At 42.2% G+C, this 25,328-nt stretch overlaps 1 protein-coding gene across 1 annotated transcript in view; it reads right to left on the reverse strand.

The window, feature by feature from the left end:
- The window catches only part of NCALD (neurocalcin delta), a 58,103-nt gene that overhangs the window by 13,139 nt on the left and 19,636 nt on the right, over positions 1–25,328 (reverse strand). Inside the window, exon 2 of the mRNA XM_041470813.1 lies at positions 3,556–3,952. Coding sequence (XP_041326747.1) covers positions 3,556–3,933 — 378 coding nt within the window. The 5' untranslated portion in view covers positions 3,934–3,952. The remainder of the gene's footprint in view (positions 1–3,555; positions 3,953–25,328) is intronic.

The raw sequence follows: 25,328 nt of genomic DNA on the forward strand, positions 1-25,328 counted from the left end.
TGGAGATTTTTGACACTGTCTTTACAGAGCCATATCAACTTTTGCTTCTTCCCATACCAGCTTCTTTTCTTCCTAGCTTGCAAATAAGCTATCCCAGCAAGTGAAACGTGTGTGCTCTGTTTTTATTAAACTGAAAGTGTTATTCTTGTCTCTGCTCAGTATTCTTAAAATGCCTTATGAGTCCATACAGTGAAAAAATGTATCCTTAGAGCAAGGTTTTCCATCTCTCATTTGAACTCTTATTTTAAGAGACTAGCCAAATATGTCCTGCTTAGCAAGGGGAACAAATCTTCTAACTGGTTTGCAGCTATTTTTGAGTGGACTGGGCTATTTAGATTATAGGTAAACATATGGGAGACATGAAAAGCCTGAGACATGAATCTGAGAGGAGCTGTGACAAGGTCTGTCAAGAGGGCAGGCTATGAAGCCTCTTCCCACAGTAGTCTGCAGATGTGCTATGCCTGGTGAGCGTGGCAGTATCCTGTGGACCTTCTTTTTTGAGGCTCTACAACTGTCAGCCCACCACTAAAGTCCTTCATCTTCCAAACTGTGCAGCTGGCTCCATGTGGATCTCTAAGCAGGGTTTTCTGGAGACTGGCCAAGGGATGCTGGTGGACAGGCATGGTGAGTGCACTGGGCTGTGCCTGCGTGGTTAAGGGAATGATGGTGTACAGAGCTTAAAGGAATGCAGGTACTTTGCCATCTAGCAAGGAAAACAGGCCTGAGAAAGCTGTTATGGACCATTCACCTTCATCTCCTTGGCACTGGCCAGTCACTGCTGGGACATCTTAGCCAGCAGTTCTGCTGTTCCAGTGCTGCTGCTGCCACTGCTACCTCAATCTCCTTGATGTAATGCAGGAGTGCAATGCCTGCATTGCCTGCAGGGCTGTTAGATTCGGCCAGAGCAATGGAAAGACAATGCAAGGAAGCATCAGCACAACAGTGAAAATCACTGCAGAGAGAGGAGTTTCAAAGCACAGAAAAAAGCAGACTGAAAGAGAAGAAAAGTGTGCCTTGCCCCTATGCTGCTTAAAATACAGTAATCCCACAGTAACAGGGACAGTATTTTTCTGTTGAACTAAGACTTTTAGACTAAAGGTGTTCTTTTAGCATTCATTTTGATGTATTGTCTCAGGAAAAATCCCAATGAAAACATAATCCCGCTCTATCAATCTGAAAATCTATGCTAGATAAGGGACTTGCAATGGGTTCCTTTGAGACATAGAGATATGGCAGAGTTCTGGTTTTCACTCTCAGAAAAACTGTGATGGCTGAGGCCTCCCAGGAAGACATTTGATACAGAATCTTGTCATTCCATATGAAAAAACAACAATCTTTCATACATGAAAGTGATAGTTGTTTGCTGGCTTTTTGTATCTAATCACTCTACATCAAAGGAACTTCTCAACAAAGCAAGAAAATATGCTCATCTACTTCAGTTTCAGATGTCAGCTGAACATGTTTCCAGAGACTACACAACAAATCCCATCCCACTGGAAGGACCTCCTGGTGACTAGTGCAAATGCAGGGAGACTAATGCATTCAAAAAAACAAAAAAACAGAAGAGAACAGGGTGAGACCTACAGGCACATTGCCTTATGGGAAGCTCCATCACAGAAAGGGTTTGTGGTTTAAAAATTGCTGATAGTCCATGGTACAGAAATAACTGGTTTTCAGGCTGTTCACTTCCATAATTGCTTTTTGTGTGGTCCCTCAAAATTGGGTCCCTCAAAATGAGGTGAGATTATAAGCATCATGCAGTTGAGTTTCACATTCAGTCTGAAAGGAGAGAGCCAAATCTCCCGAGAAGGGCAGAGGGATCACTGGAGTGCCAGGCTGGGGGCTGTGCCCAGCCAAAGTGCTGCTTGGTGCTGGATGCACATGTTGGCAGAATGCTGCCCCACACCGACCCCTAAGCTGCAATTCTGTTTGATGATGGCATCATGGCTGTAAAGGACAATGCTATGATTTGGTACTGACATAAACATGAAGAGGAGGCAGAGCATTTCAGCCTCTAGACTTGCTGGCAAGCAGATCTGGAAAAAGCTTCCAGCTTTTCTGGTCCTTGTTTGGCTCACTACAGCAAATACAGCCATCAGCAATTTCATTTCATTTGACATGGACAAATCTGTGGCCTTTTTCTGCCTATTTGTAGCTCTCCTTGCCCTGGGGGTTTGTGCTGCCTGTTGGCACGGTGCCTTCCTGGGCAGTGAGCAGCACTGAGGGGTCCTGCAGCCCACAGGGTGTCTCCTCCTCCAGAGGAGTGGGTGGTCACCCCGCTTTGGTTCCTGTGTTTCCTGTGTACTACGTTAATTCTTTTGAGACTCTTTTTGTTTTGTCATGTGGAGAAATACAGCCAGAAAAACAATAATTGACAGTCTGTTTACCCTGCTTGGGGGAGAGGAAGATTTGTAAGGACCAGAGGATCTTCTAATGCAAATATTCCATGGGGTTTGTCGTGGCACAGACAGGGAGGTCCTGCTCCTCAACTCAGACACAGGAGCACAAAACAGACCAAGTGAAAGACAACAAACTCTAGATTTGCAGCTGAGCTGTGGATCTGGTCTTGCTGAAGCAGTGCAAGTGCTGGTACTGGCCACTGTTTGAAGGATTCAGGAGGGCTCTGGTAGAAAGACAGGAGCACACCCGTTAGGCTGACCCTTACGTGCAGCTGGCCATCACAGCCCGTAATTTGTGTGCATTACTTTCCCTTGGTTTTCAGTGCAAATACAAGTCTGAATAATACAGTACCTTGTTAGCACTTCAAAATTTCCAGGGAAAGGAAAGGATCTTGATAACAGGCTTTTTTTTTTTTTTTTTTTTTTTTTAACCGGTGCTGCATTATACAGATTCAAGCTGTGTAAATACATTGCCATATAAAAAATGTTTTAAATCTTTCAGTAGAGTGATGTGCCTCAAGGGCAAAAACATGTTGGAAAAAGCCAGTGACGTGGGACTCTTACTAACACTACAAGCAAACACAACCAAAGAAGCTATGTATGGAATCATCATCTACTCAGATAAGGTTTATCTATACTGTCAACTTAGTATGAAGACAGCTAGTATGAATCTAATAATGCAGACCCCACTGGAATTAGGCAGACTAAACACCTTTATAATATGTGAGATGAGCTGGTTCTTCATAATAACATGATTTCAAAGAAGATTTGCTTCTTATTGTGGAGGGAGCCTGCCTTCCTTAAAACTACACTGCCAGTTTGCTCTAGTATACCTACTTGGTCCAACTGCAATTTATCATAATTAATTGACAGGGTTAGAGAATCACATTTATCAGCAGGTTAGTTGCTGAGCTTGAGCCCAACAGAGCTCCCAGGGAGGAAATATCCATGCAGCCTGTTGCTCAGGAAGAACTTGCAGTGGATATTAAGCTGTAGTTTGAATTGCAACACAATCTTTGCCAAATGAAACAGCATTTTATATCCAAGCAGTTATAGAAGATTGCAAACCAGTGCTGCCAGTTTTTCATTCAGTGTAACAGTGCTTCACAATCTGCTCCCAAGGAGGGAGCCCAGGGTGCCCCTGAGCAGCACATACCTGCACGATTTCCAGCATCTCTGACTTACTGATGTAGCCATTCCCATCAAGGTCGTACATACTGAATGCCCACTTCAGCTTCTGCTCCAGTTTTCCTCTCGACGTTACACTCAAGGCTATGATGAATTCTCTGAAATCTATTGTTCCGTCTCCATTGGCGTCGAAAGTGCGGAATACATGCTCTGCAAACTTAGAAGCGTCCCCGTAAGGAAAAAAGTTTCCATATATTTTTTTAAACTCCTCCATAGACAAATGTCCACTTGGACAGTCTCTCAAGAAGCCTTTGTACCACTCCTGGATTTCATGTTCTGTAAAGTCTGTACTTTCTAGCAAATCCTGCATGACTTCAGGGCGTAGTTTGCTGTTTTGCTTTCCCATATTGGAGTTAAAGTATTACCTGCAGAGCAAAAACAAACACATATGAATTATTATTAATTATTGATACTGATTAGCTTGGAGGTTGTAGAAGAACAGTATGCTGTATTCTGAGTTTTCTGATGGTAGTTCACTCTTGGGTATCAACGAAAACCTTGGAAAATGTCCAGAACTACAGGTATGCTCTGGAAAAATTAATAAACGTAATCTACATGTTGATTGCATTGCCTTTTGACAGTCTGGAGAGCAGTAATTACACTGTATTCATTGCCATCCTATTTTGCCCTTGAAATCACGAGGCAAGCGATGGCTGTTGCAAGGCACAGCTAACAGCAGCTGCGAGCTGCAGCACACCCTCCATCCCAGTCACCCGACTGTCCTGAGGACCTGGCCTAAGGAGACACAACTTCTGTATCTCTGGTGGAAACCAGGCTGGTACAAAGGCCTTTGTTCCCTTGGTCTTGTTCCAAAATGGGATCAAGGTGTGACTGCAGGGTATGCTGAAACCAGTAGCTCCAAAGCCCTTCCATATATATCTTTATACAGAAAGCAACTCAGAAACTGCCTCTTTTGTTTGGCATAAATAAATTCCCATTTTACTTCAAAATTAAGATAAAATCTGAAGAGATCTTATCAACAGTGGATTCCCCCACTCAAACTGTTACTGTGTTTTGTACCCAGGCAATGAAATTGGAAATTCATTTCCCTTAAATTAACCATTAAGAAGTATTATTGGATGCAGTCTCTATTTAATCACCTTAATTATATTTCATTTGAGTCAAGTTGGTACATATCACATTGTGCAGCACATTTATAATGATGGATGCCTTTGGGTTTTAAGTTTTGGAGCCTGAGTATGTTTGCTCCAAAAGGCAACATCAGTTTTACTGAAAGCTTAACATTATGCTGATTTGTGGGAAGCCCTTCTCTATTGACAGAAACCTGCCTGAGAATTTGTCACACAAATGACTGTCACAACTAAGATATGATGTATGGATAGCTAAAGTAGAATTTAAAAATAATTTAAACATGATTCACACTGTTATCAGAACAGAGTCTCTGGCCCAGAGATGGATTTAATAATGATGGCTGGAATGGCTAATGAGCATTCAATGAAATGTCCTTTCTTAACCAAGATATTTCTTTTAAAAGACAAAGAATAATAGAGTATCGATACATCACAGGAGCAGCTACTGAGAAATGTACCACCATTTGAAGCTAATCTACTGTCTCTTCTGTTTGACACTGGGAAGAAGAAACTGAGGTTTCCCTAGGTTGATGCTACTTTTTTTTCTTGTGGAAAGGTCCCTTTCTCCCCAAGGACTTTGAACTCCCCAAGGCAGCTAGAGGACTGATTCCTTAATTTCCTGTATTCTTGGACCAGAATGACCAAAAAGTTGTATTTCTCAAGTGGAAAACTACAGGATCCATCCTAGATCTATCTGTGTCTCCAGAATTCACTGATGGCTGTCTGGCAGCATATAGCTGTTGCCTTTTTCCCAGCCTGGAAATGAAACTCAAATAATTTTAGTAAGGAGGTAATACACAGGTGGATATTTATTTGAAGGCCTTCAGGAGCAGTTATTGAAAGACGTCCACAAAAGCCTACCCCCTCTAGGGGTGAATAAATTTCATGGGTTTTAGGAAATTAGCATAATTGATAAAAAGCATCAATTAGGAGGACATGCAAGTGGTGATGCAATTTTCCTTCAGGTGAAGTCCTTTCTTTGGAGTTTTCTCCTCAGCACTCTCAGCCTTGCTTCCCAGGAAGAACCAAGATAGCATGGGGGCCTTGTACCCCGGGGGCTTGGAGTTCTGTAATTTGTTCTGTCTTTTTGTCTAGGGAAAGGCTATGGAAAAGTACTGGGAAAACTAGTCACTAATACAATACGCTGCAGATTTACAAATATATGTGCAAAGAATATAGAGAACATATAAAAGAAAAAAGGCAAAAACCAAACAGCATGACTGTTTGGTAACTGTATGTGCTGTCTAAACATATTGCCTACATGGTTGTGGAGAACAGGCTTCCCTGTTCACAGACAGGAGGATGGGAAGGGTGAAGAATCCTGCCCCATGGGAGCCCATCCATCTGCTGACAATCTCAGGGGCTTGGTTGTCTATGTTGACCAAACAGTATCTTTTTCTCCAAAGTGTCTCCAAAACACTTGAAAACTGGAAGATGCCACCTCAAAGGTAATTTTTTCTACTGCCTTTTCTCTTTTCATCCTGATCAAAACATGCTGTACAGTTTTTAAGCAATCCAAGCTCTTAATGCCCTGAAAATAGCAAAAAACTCCCTGTTTCATAGGCAGTCCAAGGCAGCTGAACGTTGTGTTGCCTTCCATGAGTGTTGGATGGGGCCCATAATAAACAACCTGGGAATTAGCCGAGGGAATGGATTACATTAGGGCAGCCAGAGGGCTTTATGTCAGGCAAAACAACATGATCAGGGTCTGCCAGTGGGATGGAAGAGCAACTGGAAGTGGCCAGGGTCAGTTTATAGTGGCACCAGTTTAACACAAGCCCCCCAGTAAAATCCCCAGCGTAGGTAGCAGACACCCACACCCCTGGCTGGCAGCTCCTCCGCAGTGCCAGGGGCAGCACACTTTCCAGACCAGAGAGTAGGGAAGGAAGACTGCTGACTAGGGTGCAAGCCAGCTGTGGTGGGAATGAGCTAGAATTAGCCATATAATCCCCCTCCTGCTTTTTAATAACTCAAACATTTGAAAATGGAAGACTCGGCTTGCACATTTCTAGTTGAGAGTGTTCTGAAAAATGAAATAGTGAGGTAAGATGCAGGCAGTGTCCTTCAAGAGGTGGCCAATAAGACTGTATTTCACTCTAAAAATGAATGCCTCTATAGCTGCATAGTGTTGTAGGTGCAACGTATTTTTGCCAAATAATAAAAACCACAGAAGAGTAGAGTGCACTGCCTTGCAGAACATCACAACCAGAAAACCCAGTGTTCTCCAGGCAGAAAGGGACAGCTAGCCATATGTGACTTGCAGAATGAAATCCACAGCTGTTGTGATGCCAGGTGACCAGGCAAAACTAGTAGCACTATTCCTCAGTCCACTTGTGATGAATTTTTATCATGTTCTTTCCCTTCCAGAATGTTCCTTTTTAATAGGTGGTGTTCTAGGAACCACAACAATGGGATTTATTGTGCCTATTCTATCTATCAACAACAAAATGCTTTTGCAGTCCAAGTACAGAAAATCATTGAAGACACTTGAAGATCATTACAATTACTTCATAGACTGCTGTCTGACTCTTCGAGATAGATTAGATTGTGGGCAGAGTGCAGTAAGCTAAGAGGATGTCAACTAACAATGACAGCAATAAATGCACAGAACAAAATGAAATTGAAACTGATTTTCACACCTTTTCACACTTTATCATTCCTGTAGACCTTTCAAATTTCTAAAAAATTATTAAAAGTTCTAAATATAGCAAGTAAATAGTGAACAGCAATCACAGTGGCAAAGTAAAATATTTACAATACTGAGAAATGGATGTTGTAGGAGTACAAAAAGAAAGACAAATTAAGTGGTTAATGAATATGTTTAAGTGCATTTCTGCAATTTCTTCCTCTGATACAATGGTGTTAGATATAATATACGTGAATGACTTGCTACATAGAACAACATATCAAAATACCAAGGTCTTAATTCATAAGGCAATATTTTTTGGTAAAAGAATGTGATATGTTTATGGTTTGAAAGGTTGATACCATTTCAGCCAACAACTACAGAATGTCAGGAAGTGAAGCGTCAGAAGGAATCCCTGCTCACTGGTTATGGGAGGAAATGTCATAGGCCACACTCCTGAAAGGAAAACACTTACAGTTCCTCTATTCAGGTCCACGTGTGGAGTTTTAAGATGAAGATGACAGAGTTGTTTGACAGACAGCTGGCCTGTGGTGATTCAGCACTAGCCGAGAGTGACCCTGCCGTGACCGACGCCTGTCCCTGCAGTGCCGCAGATCCTGTGTGCAGCTCCAGCCTTCTCCGCACACAGGGAGCTCTGCCTGGGCAGCAGGGCAGGGAACACCTCTGCTAGCACGTGTCTCTGCCAGCAGCTTGCTGCTGCTCACACACACTTGTTACCTCAATCTGAAACCCCAGAGAAAGGCAAACACTGCCTGCTTAAGCAACAGCCTTGCAGGAGCTGGAGGGAAGAAGCAACCAGGAGCACACAGCCAGCCCACTGCGACGGGTGCAGTGCAATGCAAACAAACATGCAACGCAAACATCTAAACATATTTCTTTAAAAAAACAAATGTTTTCTTTTTTTTATGTTGCTATAGTAAGCAAGTTCTAGCAACACATGTTAACAGTGCTTTTACTTTTCAAAATTGACACCCATCATATAAAATGTTTTCCATACTCTTTTTTTTTCCTTTTTTTTTTCTTTTTTTTTTTTTTTTTTTTTTTTTTTCCTTTTTTGGATTGAGCTTAGTCTGCCAAAGACAACAAGACTTCTTAATTTTCCTTTAGGCCTAAATCTGAGGGGAAGTCCCCTGCTGGGAAAAAGTATTATGAGAAGGGGGCATTTGTGCAGGGAAGCCTTGTTCTAAAAATGGAAGTTTTAGGCTATTGGGTACTTCATAGCTAACAGGACACAAAGCTCCTCAAAGGTCTAAAGAACCAGTTTGAAAAAAGTCCTGCCTGATCTGTTTCTGGTGGGAGCAGCAAGGTGAGTCACACCATAGGCTTGGTTACAGACACCAATTCTGTAAAAATGAAAGCAGAAAACTTTTCAGAAAGAAGCAATGAAAGTTCAATTTTGTGATTTTTGTCTTCAGAAACTTTTGTTTCTTGGTTTCTAACACACAGTTTGACCTGTTTCCAAGAAATAATCCACTTATGGGTGCAATGCTGTCTTTAATATATTTCTAACACATAATTTGAGAATTTTCCCGAGACTAGCAATCGTGGGATTTCAATCTCTGCCAAGCAGCTGCACAAGATCCTGATGACTGCTGGAATGAACTAAAGGCTGAACAGGACAACAGCATCACTCTGAGCCAGCTCTGCTACCTGGCAATGGTGAGAAAGCAGTGCTCCAGCATGAGTCAGTCCCCTGTGGCAATGCCACTCTGACGTACAAGTGTGATTGTCCACTCACCATCCCTGCTGTGGTTTTTCCTCCTGTCAGATCATTACTGAAAATTCGGATGTGTGACAAGTGGACCCATATACACCACCTATCTCTTAAGCTGTCTGCACATCTGGAAATGGCAGGGATCTCATCTTTCATGTCCTACCCACCAGCAGTCTTCTGTCACTGCATACCAGCCTCCACAGCACAGCAGATAGAGCTCTGGCAAGCAAATTCCTCTGCCATCACTTTCTGGCACCCCTACCAGTTCTTTCTCTGCTGTCACTGTGCAACTCAGCTCTCTCACAAGCTCAGAGGAGGGGTGCTGCTCTGTCCTGTTGACCAAACCTTGCAGAAAGGCATCCCCTTAACATGCAATAAGAGGAGGGATATCGATGGGAGATTGAGGTGCATCTCACAGGATGAGACTTTGTCTGGGGATGCATCCCTAGGGCTTCCTGGCCAAAATTTGCCCTGTTATTTCCCTTCACTGCATTAGAACTACTCCCTTCCCCTCTGCCAGCTGCTCTCATTGCTTGGTAAAGCTTCAGGTACCAAGTACCAGCTCACCACAATGTGTCAGTCTCTGCAAACTCTGTTGTTATTTGTACACATACAGTGTACACATACTTCCAAATGCAGCTCTGGTTCATCTGTGTCCATGCCCTTACAGAAAGGGGGAAGTTATGTGTATTTACAAAAGTCAAGGCTTGGTGAACACCATCTGATATAAAAGCTTAACTTTCTTTCATGAGGTCAGTTATTCCTTTGGGCTGTAATGCTGCTAGCTGCTGTATGAGCTATGTAATGAGACAGTTCAGAGCAACAGCTATCTCAAATTCTCAAATGATACAGTCCCTCCCCATCTGTGTGTGCTGCTTCCCTGTGGCTGGAATACCAATGTGGCCATGGCCTCATCATGAATGCAAACCCAATAGTAAATGTGGGCAAGGCATTCTCTTGGGATCTTGGGGCTCTCCAGTGAGACTTGAGCAAGGCAGGGATGTGTTTGTTGATCTCTGGTGTGCTCCAGCCCAGGAGACTCTGACCAATCCTTGAGCTTCCCATCCACAGCCTCAGAGCCACCTCCAGCACCACTCTCCACTGTCCCACTGGAAATTCCAGTGCAGGATCCCACTGGTGGGACACTGTGCATCATGACAACAGCAGCAGCACCTGTGCTGGGAAGAATAACTCCTCTGGTTTTAGTCTCCTGCCGTGAAGTGTAAGCACTACCTGGTCAAGAGATTTTTTTTTTTTATTTCCATCCCACAGAAAACAACCCCTCAGGCTCTTGGAAGCAGCCACTTAGCTTCCTCCTGGCCATTTCTAGTTTGTTTTCACACATTCATTTGAGTAACCAGTGTGGAGATGCTTGCCAAGAAAGGCTTTTGCTTAATTTTTTAACAGCATCTTGGAACATATTTTTGAAAGACAACCAAATTTATTAAAAAACACACAGGGACTTAACAAAAAAAATAAATACATACAGAAAAAAAATTTGAGTCTTGCACCTTCCATTTATCTCTTTCTATTGGCAAAGAGCAAAAACTGAATTAAATTAATGAGCAAGATTAAAAAAAAAATATGACATTCTCTTACAATATTCAGAAGAAACAGCAGTAAACAGACTGCAGTGGAGTAAACAAGTACCCAAATACATCTGGCTAAAACTATAGCTGACATCAAAGAGGAATGAAGACTAATGAAGAAATTAAGAGGAGAAAACCCAAGGAAGAGGTGTGGATGGGATAATCATTCAGTATTTATGCTTTATTTGTCAGTAGAAGAGAGGTCATGTGCCATCCAGTTGCCCACTGGTACTTCCAAACATGTTCATCACAATATTCACTCATCTTTTTGTATAGGATCTTAGTTTGATTCCAGGATCCTGACATTTTCACTGCTCTAAGTTCCTGTTTTGTTTAGTGTCACCTTCCTGTTTCTCTAGCCCCTTACTGGGAATCCTTCCCCTACCAAAGGTGCCCCTAACTTCTCCTTTGACAGAATTTGTTCTTTCCTGACAGAATTTGTGCTTTCCTGCTACCCCAGGAGGAACTCAGAACCAGAAATAAAAGCAAATCCTTATAGCTCTGTGTTTTGGTTGAGGCAGACAGTCCAAGCAGGAGCAGCTGCACAGAGTTCCCATGTTTCAAACTTGGAGGTGCTCATGGATAACATCAAAAGCCCAGGCTCTTCTCCCTTCAGATTTGCTCTGGCAGAGAAATGCTACAGCTGCTGCACTTCATCTCCTATTTCTCTTTATCATCATTCCTTTGTGCATTTTAGCAACGAGGGCTGGTGTGAGGGTGTAGGAGGGGGATGCAGCAGAAAGGCAGTGTCCCATCAGTAAATGCTGGGGTCTTCAGCACCGCTGGGTTAACTAGACAATGGCCCAGGGCTTGTCATGTTACTCTCAGCAGTGCCCACAGTCCCGGCTGAGTTGTTTAGAGGCCAATACACTGTTTCAGAATCAAGCAGTGAAAGGGCTGATGTGCACACCCCTCACCTTTGCATCACCTTCAGCATCACTGGGGCTTCCAGAAAAGGTCTCTGTTTCCAAAGCATTTCCTGAAAGGTGGAGCGTGTGGCACAAAAAGGATGACTGGGCACATGAGCATTTCTAATATTGGGAGCTGGGGAAAAGAGCATGTTATGTGCATTTGTAGTGTGTGCACTGACTCCTCTCTCATTCATGGCTGGCCACTCTTTCCATCTTAAAGTCCTGCATTTTTCTGAAGCTGCTCCTGGCTGAAATTTGGTGTACATCTATCCATCAAGGAGGAGTCTCTGTAATGGGCTACCTCTACCCATTAGATTTTGATTGCATGGGGCAATCAGGTTTGTCATTAACCTTTTGGCAGTCAGGTACTTGCTGATGCTGCATCAACAGAGTGGGGGATGAAGCTCTCTCACTTTACACAAAATCTCTGCTGCTTAGACAGAGCACACCTAGGCATCTTTAGGAAGATTGTCTGCTCAGTTAACATCAGGCAGTGAAGACACACGGAAAAGGGCTGCTGGAGATACATATAAAGCAATCCCAGATCCTACAGTGACCCTCCAAAGTGTCTGGAGTTAAATGTGGGCTCCTCTGAGCACACAGTGAGGCATCTAGCACTTCAGCCCTTCCCAGTGTCCTGGGCTTTGTCTGGAGTCCCTTTGGGAAGTGCTGCCATAACTGTATGAGCAGGGCAAAAAATGATGCAAAAAGTGGTGGACAGTCATTCCCCAGGGCCACCAAAGGCTTCACCCATCCAGAATGGCTTGAAAGTAACCTTTTCTTCCTTAAAGAGAAATGAGCAAACAAAAAAAAATATAAACCAGACAAAAGAGGAAGAACTCATACAGATTTGTTTACCCCTCCTCTTACACTCAGAAAAGGTCTTGCTATTTAATTTCATTTCTTCCTAATTCTTTCAGAACTCACAACAATAAAAACCATGCCAATATTCACATGCTTTTTTGGTTCATAATCATTCATTTGTGAAGTTGAGAAACAACACTTTACCATATGGTGAATAAGAAAAAACCACAACATTTTGTTCATTAACCCTGGGTAGAATGATCTAAGGTCTTTAAAATAACTAACTCTTTGTCTTGGCAGACTTCAAATGACTCTTTTGGGAATTAGATATATATTTATGTATTTGATTTCTTAAAACTCTACGGAAATAGTATTTTTGTAAAAGTATGTTTGCCTTTGCCTAATTTTGTATGGCAAAGGGCAAGAGAGACTTTGCTAACAGTACATTAGAAGATCCACCCTCAGGAGGCTGCCTTTCCAGATTTTACTGCATTCAGCTGTTTCACTAAGCACAGGACATCTGCAGTATTTATAAACATGAGTGTTAAGCTGACAGCAGGGGAGTTGCCAAAATCTCTCACCTGTTCCATCTGGAGGTGACTTTACCTATCAGCATTCTTTCAGAACACCATATATCAAGATCCAAATGATGGAAATTTTCTGCAGTTACTGTGTTTCCTATTAAGCAACTTGTGAGCCTGAAGTCTCTTTGATTAACAATACCTTTCTGGGCCACATTTCCTAAAATGCTCAAGGTCACATTTTTCCAAGTTCCCAGTACCCACAATTAAACTTGGGCTTGTCAAACGAAACACACCTTCCCTTTTGGCACCTGTGCAATAGGTAGTTTCTCAAAAAGCATCTGTATGCAGTAAACTGAGACCTGCCAGAAAGCAGCACCACTGATTTTGGTACCTACTAAGGGCCTGAGTGCTTTAGAAAAGCCACCCTTCCTACACACGTGCGTCACTGCTGTTTGTCCTTGTCCTGATACCCACATGTCCAGCCACGTCAAACCCAGTTTATTCTCCTTTCTTCCACAGGGCTTCTCTCCTTTGTGCAGGGCACTCACCAGTAGTAACATAATCTTCCCCAGTGCACCTGAGCACACCAGTCACCAAGCTCATCCAGCGGCTACTTCATCGGGTTTCTAATCTGTCCTGCATCTTGTTTGGTTCTTTTATGTAATCTTATATGCAATACCTCGGTGGAGGGTAGTGGAAACTAAAGCAGAAAGCTACTGTTGCACAAAGTAAGATGAGAAGCTGATGTGAATTCATGATATTGATTTTTTTTATCTTTGTAAATAAATAGCATGTGACTCCGAAAGACTGACATTTGTGCTTAGACTCCCCTTAAAAAAATTGTTAACAGATGGTCTCCTATCCCACAGCAGAGACTTGGTGTTGACAGAAAAAAATGAAATCGTGATACTGGAAAAAAATGGAGCCATTAGCTGGCAAACTAGATATTTTCAAAGATGTTTTTAAGATAGGGAAAGGAATGATTGTGAAGGTTCCTACCTGGACAGTAACTGTGAGTTTTTGTTTCATATTGAAGAAAGATACTGGAACTTTCCCCAGGAAAGTAGGCAACTGGAGATTGGGAGTGGGAGGTTCTGGCAGTCAGGACCAGAATTTTGCTAAGGAGATGGAAACAAGACTCACTAAGATAATGTCAGAGTTTGCAAGTTCATAAATATGAAGGTCCATGCCAGGGATGATTTGTCCAGCATTTAACACTCTCAAGTGTGCCTGAACAAGAGAGCTAATGTAAGAAAGATCTAGATGACTAAAGGAACTTTGTGGGAGTTGTAGGAATTTTTAAGGCAGTCTTCAAAGATGTTCCCAAACTGCATATATATGTGTTAATTTTCTCTTTGTGAATGTCTTATTTCTCTGAATTTTTACTTCCTTGAACTTGCAAGATGATCCTGTACATTACTGGCCCTGGACAAACAGCACTGGGTGAACATTTTTTCAGTAGAGCCCGTTTTCATTAGGGTAATGCAGCTTAGATGCTTAGAAATCAAAACATTTTGTCACATTCAAGAAAACAAATTTTGTAAAAATGTCAGAATTTATAATTTCAATTTAATCTTTCCCTTTTAACATGGCAAAATGTTTCAGTGTTACTTTATGTGTTTATTAATTTTGTTTTGGCACTTATATTTGATTAATTTTAGAATTACACTGGTTTGGTATTATTGAGAAAACAATTCAATACCAACGAAGTGAACTAACTTGGTGTTTCCAGAGCAGTTTTAATATCCATCCCACTGGGAAATTTTGATGTTTTGTTCCAATATGCAGTGAAAATAAATACAAATGTCAAAATTTCCTTTGGAATGGGAATTTCAGATTCTAACCAGCTCTAATCAACAACAAAGCCATCTGCTTTGTATTAATGACTTAGGGCAGTATTTAATGCTGCAAGAGAGGGTGATATTCCACTGCTCAGCATTGCTCATGGAAGTCAATGACATATGGCAAGTTTCTAGCTTCTAGTTGTCTAGGGGAGTTTGAGGCTAGCCACTTCTATTTTATTCCTCATGTTCTATTGCCAAGTTAATGGAATTCATCTTGCAAATCCAAGATTTTCCTGTGAATATATGAGAAAACATCCTCCCAGTGACATATGGCACAGCCTACAGCTCCTACATTTGAAAGGAACTTGTAATTCCCAAATTGCAGTGCAGCAAGCTACTTCCATTTTACAAAGGTTTTAAATTGATAATTTAAATAGAATATTTGCTACATGATAAAGGCCCATTTTTGAACATTAACAGTTAAATAAATATATTTTATTTCAAAAGTTAACTTCATCCACAAAAGTCATAATATGAATTCTATTTGAGAAGATATGCTGACATGAAGGATTTTAGCACAAATGAAAGTAATATTTAAATTTTGTTTTAAAACAATGTCTTTGCTGTTTTTTCCTAAGACCTCTTCTCTGTCTTCACATTCAACCTTCATGCTGCAGATAGGGTACAGGAAAATGATGTAATTGCCCCTGAGCTGGTCCAGCAATGCAGGCAGCTTGCAAAGCTCACCCAAGGACCCCGGCTCAGCTTCTTTGCTGTGCCCCCTGAGAAGTTTCCACAGACAAGGATGTATTTACCATCGGTGATGACAGTATCTCTTCCCTTTCCTGACAATCTGATGATTAACCAAGCCACCTTACAGCACCTCCTCCACACTCTGCATGGACAGCTGACCTGGGAGGGATGGATCTGGGGGTGCACAACAGGTATTTAATGTGGAGATTCTGCTCCCTCTGAGCACCATTTGTACACAAACCCGAAAAAAAACCTTAGCTTAGGAAACTTAGCTTGGATATAATGTATAAAGTTACTGGAAGAAGATTTTGATTTGTATTCACTTTGAAAGTCAGCCTGCTGTGAAAAACCCAGAGCTGCATCTTACCCAACTGCTATTTCATGCATAACACAGTGTGCTGCCTGGTTTTAGAAATTACTCAACAGGAATGAATTTGGGAGTTTGAACAACATGGTAAAGGTCGGTAAGCAAACTCCCTTAAGAGGCATAGAAAAACATCTGACAAATTAGGTGCAAAAATAATTTGCCATGCTTCTCTGTCTGTCTGTCACACACGTGTAAACAAATGCTTGTATAAACTTGATGCTGCTACTATTGCTTGTTATCAATAAACAAAACCACAGCAGTTCTCAATATTAAGTTAGGTAGTAAACACTCACATACAGAGCTGGTTTACAAAGGAACTCTTGAAACACCATGTATCATACAGTCATTAAACAGAGTGTAGTAAAAAATTGTTTGCATGAATTCAAGAAATTTTTTTACAAGTTTATAGCATTGCACAAATTGCAACAAGAAATAATGTATAAAACCCAGGACAATATGAATTATGAGATTGAAAACTTTTCTGCCATCACTGAAAATTTTCAGTAAATTCAACTAAGATGAACTCCTTCACAAAAGAAAGGGTTAACAGCACTTCTTCCTTCACTACTAACATCCTTTGAGGAAGTAAACAAAGTCCATCAGATAACTGTCTTCAAACAAACGAACTGTTTTTTCTCATGTGAACAACAAACAACTTGTATCACTCTTGTAGAAAAGAAGAAGTGCCAGTACCAAAAAGCTCTTTCCAAAGTTTAACTTTAGGAAAACCAGATTCTATCCAACATGAACTAAAATGTCACTATTCACCACTTCCTAGTGACTGTAAATAAACAGAAAAGCTGTTACGTTTTTAGGCCAGTGCACTTTTGCCTCTTTGCTGTTCTCAAGATGTCAGCTTCTCTGAGATTTCTTGTATGTGAGTTTTAGTGCCTTTCCCCATTTTTCAATTTCTAGGACTTTTATTTATTGTGTTAGTATATAAAACCTTGTCCTTTCTTTCTTATACTTTGTCGTTTTCCCCTACCTCTTACTTTCTACTACTATTCCTCAGCTCCCAAAAACAAACACAATCTTTCTTACTTTTCCTACTATCTCTGAAAAGTCTGTCATATAATTTCTCTTAAGTTTTTCTGCATTTACCATGCATGTCCATTCTTACTATTAGCATTTGCAAATAATGGCATTTTTGATGCCATGCACCATCAAAACAATATCCTAACAATAAAATATATTATCTTTGAAGCAGCAGGGCTTGGAAACCTTGGAAGAAGACAATCTATAGCTTAATCTCTGTGTCTCTCCCTGGTTAAATAATCCAAAATAAATATGTAGCAAAGATGTATTTGGTATCTAATTAATAGAAAACTGTTACCATTTCATCTACCATGCTTTGCGTTGCTGCTTTTGCCTTCATGGTAATAGTACTGCTGTTTTTAAGAGAGAGTTTCTGAACTCTGAACAGCATCAGCACCAATGTCAACTACAAATTCACATTTTGATGATCTGATTCCTTTTCCTGGGAAGCATTACTTTTCAGACACAGAGAGGAGTGAAAATGTATGTAAGCATGAGATGCTGACTCTGATGAGAATATTTTGCCTGTGGCTAATGAAAGATTTACCAGTTACCTGATGGCCAATATTTCAGATCCTTTCAGTGACATGTGCTCTCACGTAATCATAATCCCACCAATGGAGCTCTGTCTCTGACATTTGTTCCAGTTTCTTTTCTTGCTCTGTGTGCCCCATATGCCCCATTCTTACTGCAGTAATAACCTGTTGCACTCTCAGTGTCATGCCTTATAAAAACAAAGGTCTCATGTTTTAAATGTCTCTCTCCTCCTGCTTGCTACATATAGCTTTTAGGGAGCCACATTAAGCAACAATATCCATTTCATTGAGAGGTGCTTTAAAATCTATCTCTCGGTTACATTAAAACCAGGATGTTTTCAAATTAGTCTCCACAGGATGATAAAACAGTGACTTATCAACAGTTTACCACCCAGCTCTTGGTAATAGTAATTTGATCTCAGTCTGAATGAAAGATGGAGCTATCATCATATCATGAACACAGTTCAAACCCACACATTGTTCATTCATGTGTGATCAGATGGGAACCGCTTTCAGTGATCTCATACTGATTTGTGAAACCTCCTATTAGCATATATTGTCATTACTTCTTTTACAGGTTGGCAGTAAAGTTGGCTTTGGAGTTGGCTTTCAGGCGCTCAAAAAAAAAAAAATAGAAAAAAGAAAAAAGAAAAAAAGCAAAGTCCCACACAACTTTGGGAGAAAGTCAAAATTTTCTTGGAAGTTTCCTTGATGAAGTAATATGAGTGGGATAGAGCAATATCCTTTATTTTGGCAGCAAACCTTTCTTCTGGAACTTCATTAAAAAGCTATTCCACTTTATGAGTTATCAGCAAAGAGCTGGTATTTTTGAGTGTGACTGATGGTCCTCCCTCTTCTGACAAAATTAGAAACATCAATAATTCTTAGATTAATTGCTTAGAAAATTTCCAAGAGGCAAACATTTCCTTATTTTTAGACCCTTGTTTTCTTCTGTAGTCAAAGCAGTGGAGGCCAAAGTTCGACTACATGTACTTCACTTAAATGATGGGATCTTTCTGCTCTCAGTTTTGTATGTGCACAGAAACAAGTGTGCACCACTGCTGTGTGGGCAGGGGTGTCCCATGCTGAGCCCTCCATTCCCAGTCCCTGAATAAATCCTGATTTATCTCACAGAGATCTGGGAGCAGTCTACGTGCCACACGTCTATAGGTCCATCCAAAGGAGTTGAGGACACGGACATGCTAGGACCCCTAGCAGGGACTACTGGCATGAGAGATGCTGACTCTGATGAGAATATTTTGCCTGTGGCTAATGAAAGATTTACCAGTTACCTGATGGCAAATATTTCAGATCCTTTCAGTGACATGTGCTCTCACGTAATCATAATCCCACCAATGGAGCTCTGTCTCTGACATTTGTTCCAGTTTCTTTTCTTGCTCTGTGTGCCCCATATGCCCCATTCTTACTGCAGTAATAACCTGTTGCACTCTCAGTGTCATGCCTTATAAAAACAAAGGTCTCATGTTTTAAATGTCTCTCTCCTCCTGCTTGTCAGGAGGACAAGACTTGACCCATGATGCTGGCTAGCCACAACAAAGTGTTGTGTGTGTCCAGCAAGTGGTAAGAAACCTGTGTGGGCCAAGGGTTGAGGATATGTGCTGGCAGCGACATGGTCTGATGGAGTCCTTGCACAACAGTTGTTGCTACCTCAAGCACAAAGTGGAAAGCTGTAGTGAAATAATGCACATCTCACCACTTAGATTTTTCCTGTTCGATATTCAGGGAAAAAAAAAAAAAAAAAAAAAAAAAGGTTTTTCTAAACAAGTTTTGTGTACCCTTCTCCACTCACTGCTTAGTTATGCACCTGGGAATCCCATCATGGGGTTGTCTTCTGACCAAAGATCTGCATTAGTGCCCCCGAGAGGCTGCATGTGCTGCTCCTGGGCAGAGTACCAGGAGAGAATCCTCACCAGTACGAGCTTGGCTGTCCTCACTAGCACAGAGCTTGGGTGTCCTCACCAGCTTCTGCATGTGAAAAGGCTAAATACTGCAGAACTGGATGAGATGGGTTAAATACTGCTAAGAAGCTGTGTTTGTGAAGGGGGGCCGTAACAAATCTTTTATTTGACCCCCTAATGAGGCAAAAATAAATGGACTCTCTCAAGTGCCTTAGCAGGTCAAACAAAGCAGTAAGCCCTGAGATAAACATAGGAGAGAAACAGGTGGCCTGCAAATTTATCATTGTTAATGCACTATAAGCATGACAGAAAAGGGTAATTAGCACATTTGGAGCAGAGAGGGATATTGGTGGAGAAGGAGGTTGTCACTAACCTCTGTGGAGCAGTCTCACCTTCATTTTAAAGGAGCCAGATGGTGCATTAGAAGATCTGTATCATATCTGGTAAAAAATTCATCTGGAATCCACTGGATTTGAAGACTGTGGGGGCTTTGGCAAGGCCTCATCTCACTTGACACTTCTTGGTTCTTGGGACAATTGAATTCAGCTGATGAACTGGGAAAGGAGGGGGACTACTTGAAACCAAGTGGGAGAGAGACCTCAGGAAGAAACTAATTTCCAGGTGTGACCTCATTCCAGCTGAGGCAGAAATTCTTTAATGATCTCTTCATGTAGATGCCAGCCTGCAACACCCAATAGTGTATGCCAAAGGTAGATTCTGCTGTTTCACAGCTTATAAACTCACGTGATAAAAATCTATTATCTCCCTTACAAGTCTCTTATACTGTTAAACCATCCTGCTGACAGCACCTGTTTCACACTGTATGAGCACGAATGTCCATGCACCATGTGATCACTTCTCTGATTCTTGACTGATGACAGTGAAATATAGCATGGAGAAAAGGCAGAAGGCAACTCTGAGTGGGAACACTCACCTTGCAGACAAGCAGATTTTGCCATCATCTTAATAACTAGGAGGTCTAAGTAAGAGAATCACAGAATAAGCTGAGCTGGAAGGGACCCACAACAAACATCAAGTCCAACTCCAGACCCTGCTCAGCACCATCCCCAGGAGTCACACCATGTGCCCAAGAAGCAAATGCTCCTTGAACTCTGTCAGGCTGATGCTGTGACCACTTCCCTGGGGAGCTGTTCCAGTGCCCAGCCAGCCTCTGGGTGAAAACCTTTTTCTAATAATCCAACCTAAACCTTCCCTGATACAGCTTCAGGCCATTCCCTTGGGTCCTGTCACATGGGCCACAGAACAGAGATCAGTGTCTGCCCCTCCTCTTCCCTTCATGAGGAAGTTGAAGTCTCTCCTCAGTGTCCTCTTCTTCAGGCTGAACAGAACAAGTGATATCATCTGCTCCACATACAGCTTCCCCTTAAGGCCCTTCACTGTTGCTATTGTTTGGGTGCCCTCTAATGCCTTTACAGCTTTCTTATTTTGTGGTGCCTAAACTGCCCCCAGCACTGGAGGTGAGGCTGCCTAGTGCAGAGCAGGGCAGAGCAGGACAATCCCCTCCCTTGCCTGGCTGGTGATGCTGTGCCTGATGCCCCCAGGACACGCTTGGCACTCCTGGCTGCCTGGGCACTGCTGACTCATATTCAACTTTATGTTGTTCATCTATGAACACATGCAGGGGATTTATTTCCTTCTGTCCCAAGGCAGAAGGCAGAACTCACCTTCCTAGTCCAAACATCTTCCAAAAACTTGGGGACATACCTCTGCATGCCCCCTGCACGAGGCAGCAGGTGGGGCCTTACACTGAACACAGAATGTGCTGTCCAGCTTCCCTTGCACAGTCACAAGCATGGACAGTATTTTACACATTTCACCTAGAAGCTAGTTTTGCTCTTTATTAAAAAAAAACACTGTTGCTATTGTTTGGGTGCCCTCTAATGCCTTTACAGCTTTCTTATTTTGTGGTGCCTAAACTGCCCCCAGCACTGGAGGTGAGGCTGCCTAGTGCAGAGCAGGGCAGAGCAGGACAATCCCCTCCCTTGCCTGGCTGGTGATGCTGTGCCTGATGCCCCCAGGACACGCTTGGCACTCCTGGCTGCCTGGGCACTGCTGACTCATATTCAACTTTATGTTGTTCATCTATGAACACATGCAGGGGATTTATTTCCTTCTGTCCCAAGGCAGAAGGCAGAACTCACCTTCCTAGTCCAAACATCTTCCAAAAACTTGGGGACATACCTCTGCATGCCCCCTGCACGAGGCAGCAGGTGGGGCCTTACACTGAACACAGAATGTGCTGTCCAGCTTCCCTTGCACAGTCACAAGCATGGACAGTATTTTACACATTTCACCTAGAAGCTAGTTTTGCTCTTTATTAAAAAAAAACAAAACAAAAAAACAAACAAAAACCAAACAGATATTTTAAGCACAGCTTTGAAGTGGGCCCAAAGTAAACAAGGATGCTCAGGGAAGATTAGACAGCTCAGGTTCATCATTAAAATATTCTTTCTGCAGAATATGTGTGAGATGCTCAAAGAAAGGAAAGGAGCCTCTGTATGTGAACTTTGAAAGTAGCCACAAACAAAAAAGCATTATTCTGTTGATTTTTTTTTCCCCCTGCAGGAATCTATCTCAGCAGATTATCACTCCTGTATCTATTCAATGGCCATTTGAGACATCAGCTTTTTCATCTGGGAACTCTTGAAGTTTTTATATATTCTGATCCCTTTCATTTACAAAGCTAGCTGATAACAGAAGCATATTTAACTAAAATTTGACCAAAAATGTGTAGAATAGCACCTTCACAGAAGAAACTACAGGTCCTTGATGAGATGATCTAGAAACACTGAGACACCACTGAAAGGTGCATTGTAATGACTATGGAACACGGATGCATCTTCATTCTGAAAAAGACACATAGACAGGACTGTTCAAAATGGAAAATTCTCCAGATACTTTTTGATATAGTGATAGGACTCGAGCAAATGGGCAAAGTTACACTTTGAAGGACAGTAATGCATGTAAGCCCCTTGTACACTCAAATTATTTGCGGGGAGAGTTGTGGTGTGATGCTGGGCAGATTCCACCGATTTGCAGGACCCTCTCTGCTTGCAAATGCACTGAATCAAAGACTCTGGGGTGTGCAATTGTTGACTTGTAAGTAAATCCCCCCTGGCTGAAGCCATCTTCCTTATTCACAGAGACCCCACTCTTGGATTTCTGTAACTACTTTCCAAGGGGTGTCACAAAAATGAAGCATATTGGAAAGCATATTGGAAACTGACTGCACTAATACATATGCTCCTACTATATGAAAGAGATGCACACTAGAAGAGTTGAGAGAGAAAGCACAGATCACCCAAATTTCAGCTTTTCCAACTACTTAAATTTGAAAATCCACCTTTATCTTTCCATGTAATATATGCATATGTACAGGTATGAACTATATACACGACATATGTGAATATATACAGCATTAACTGGAGGGACACCCTTTCAAGAGGAGGAGACAAGACACCCCCTGGTTAGGTTACCATGCAGGTGAGTACAACTCAGAGTGGGGAGCAGGGTGCAGAGGTGGATGCCACACTGAACTGTGAGTGCCCTGAAGAGAGAACCAAATGGGTCCTTCAGAACTGGTGGATGGGGCAGATCTGAGGTCAGCTGTCACAGCTGCTTAGCACAGAGCCCCCTGCACCTTCCCATGACCTTGGCACCGCAGCTCTGCTGAGCTGCTGCAGACAGGGATGTGAGCACTCATGCATGGAGCGTGAAGCAGATGTTGTAAGCAAGGCATTTACTTTTCCTTCCAGCACTGCAAACTAAAAACATGCCTTAAGTAAGGGATTGCCTAAAAATGTGCTGTCCTCTCCATGGATGCTCTCCTGTCTCCTTTCCTGCTCAAGGGTGATTATGCCTCTGTGTAGGCAGAAGATTGTTTCTGTCCTACAATGGCTCAGCCACACTAGGTGGCTGGGTTACTTAGGGTAAGTCTGCAGCATTATATTACTATTCTACAAGGAATGAGTTCCTAAAGCCCAAAGATCAACCTTCTATTGCTGAACTCACTGCAACCATGGAAATGACACTGGTGTCTCTGAGAAACAAGCGAATGGGAAAAAGTGTAAGGAACTGAGAGGTTTGGATAGTGCATGGTGTACTGTAGGCACAACATGAGAGGGGTCATATTTAATTACAGACTCGGCAGAGGCAAGAGCAGCTTTTACAGCAACACAAGAGACTGCAACTTAGCAAAATAATTGCATAACCAAAAATAAAGGCAAAAACATGACAGCGAAGCTTCACATGGTCAGAGGAGAAGGGACTGCTGGGCAGCCAACACTCTCTCCGCAGTGGCTGAGAGGCACATCCATAGCTGGCCAGCTCTTCCCCTGCCTGCCCAGCATCAGCTGTGTGGGGACATTCTGGAAGCATCACATAGCAGTAGGGATGCTGAGAAGCTGCTGGACACTGAAAGCATCTCTTATCATGGGATTTTCTGCAGCCATTGATCCTGAACTAAACTCCCTCTTTTGGCATCTCTGCTTCCACTTGGGGTTCCAGTCCCATTCTGGGTCTCCCTCCATAGAGTGAGCTCTGCTTTTGAGGGGGAGATAGCACCGTCCTTTGCTCCAATTTGCAAAATCTTTAAATCAGTGTTCATCAGCATAATTGTAGATGAGATTATGATCCTCTTAATACACTAATACCTTCAAGTTGGTAGCAGTACTAGTTAGAGCAAATTCCACCACCGAGAGGAGCTATGCAAAAACAGCTAAAAAATGAGATCTCATAACTCCTTAGGAAGCTGATGCCTAGGAGCTGTGATCGAAGAAAACTTAGGAGGGTGTTTAACAGCATTGGTCTAGAACACCTATCTGTAGAAGGGAACAGGAGAGCAGCCTGAATATGAAGATAAGAATTCACATCTTTCACTTCTCTAGTGCATTCACCTTCCCAACACTTCAGTACATCAAGGAAGTCTTTGGTGAAGAGCTCAGACACAGAGCAACAAAACACAGATCCAGTAAGTTTAGCCACTTCAAGTAAGAGTGGGAAGAGAAGTGGGGTTGCTCTATCCAAACCTGCTCAAGCCAAACACCCCAAAGTCCCTGCTCAGCAGCCATTTGTCCCTGGAAGTGGGCAGGCATCAGTCTGCCTTTTTGTGACATTTCTCAGTATTAACCAAGTTACATACCAGTCTCAGTAGGATTCAAGACCTACCTCATACTTGATCTTTCTTATAATCAAGTTGTTCTTTTGGCCTGAGAAGAGTCTAGTGGGGAGGGGTGTGCACAGGGAGATGACAAAGCTTTCCTCACATACTGGAGTCACCAACATTACAGACAAAATGCTAAACTTAGGCAAACCTGAGTACAAGAAGCTTTAATGAACAAATCTTCTATTCTGTGACACAAGTGGTAATGCTGTCTAAGTAAAGAGGAACATACCATGAACAATCCATGAGACATCCAGGAGACCAGGTTCCCTGCAGTCCTGTTGGCTGAGCAATCTCCTGAGTAATTATTGTCTCTATCCACAAACCAGAAATGCCACAATGTGGCGGAGGAGAAGTTTCTGGTGAAGTCTTGTGTTTTGATGAATCCCAGAGGATTGTACACACAGTGGGGATGGTGACAGTCACAACACCTGGGCAGCAGGGTCTGTGCAGGACTCTGCTGTGATGTACAAATACATGGCTCTGGCTTAACAGTACTTCTTTGGGTAGAAACCAGAGTGTTCAAAGGACAGTCTCAATCCTTTGGGGTTGTCAGTGACCAGGACAACAACTGCTGTACTTTCTACAGCATGGTTTTCACTTACCTCCGATTATTGCTAATACCAATCCAATACCCAGTCCTTAAGATGTCAGGAAACTGCTTTCCTCACCTCTACTCAGAAGTTGTAGACAAACTGCATATTGGCATATATTAATTAACTTCTGCTATTTTTCTCTAGGAAAATGATAAACAATAAAAAAAGGATTTATTTTTTTACTGAGGACTTCTAAAATGTCAGCTGCACTTAGTGAATGGAATAAGAAGAATGTAATTAAACATCTGCTCTTTCACTCCTAGTAATGACTTTAAAACAGCCAGAAAAC

This window comes from Pyrgilauda ruficollis, unplaced genomic scaffold, assembly GCF_017590135.1.
Source record: "Pyrgilauda ruficollis isolate IOZ18807 unplaced genomic scaffold, ASM1759013v1 scaffold25, whole genome shotgun sequence".
NCBI classification, from domain to species: domain Eukaryota; kingdom Metazoa; phylum Chordata; class Aves; order Passeriformes; family Passeridae; genus Pyrgilauda; species Pyrgilauda ruficollis.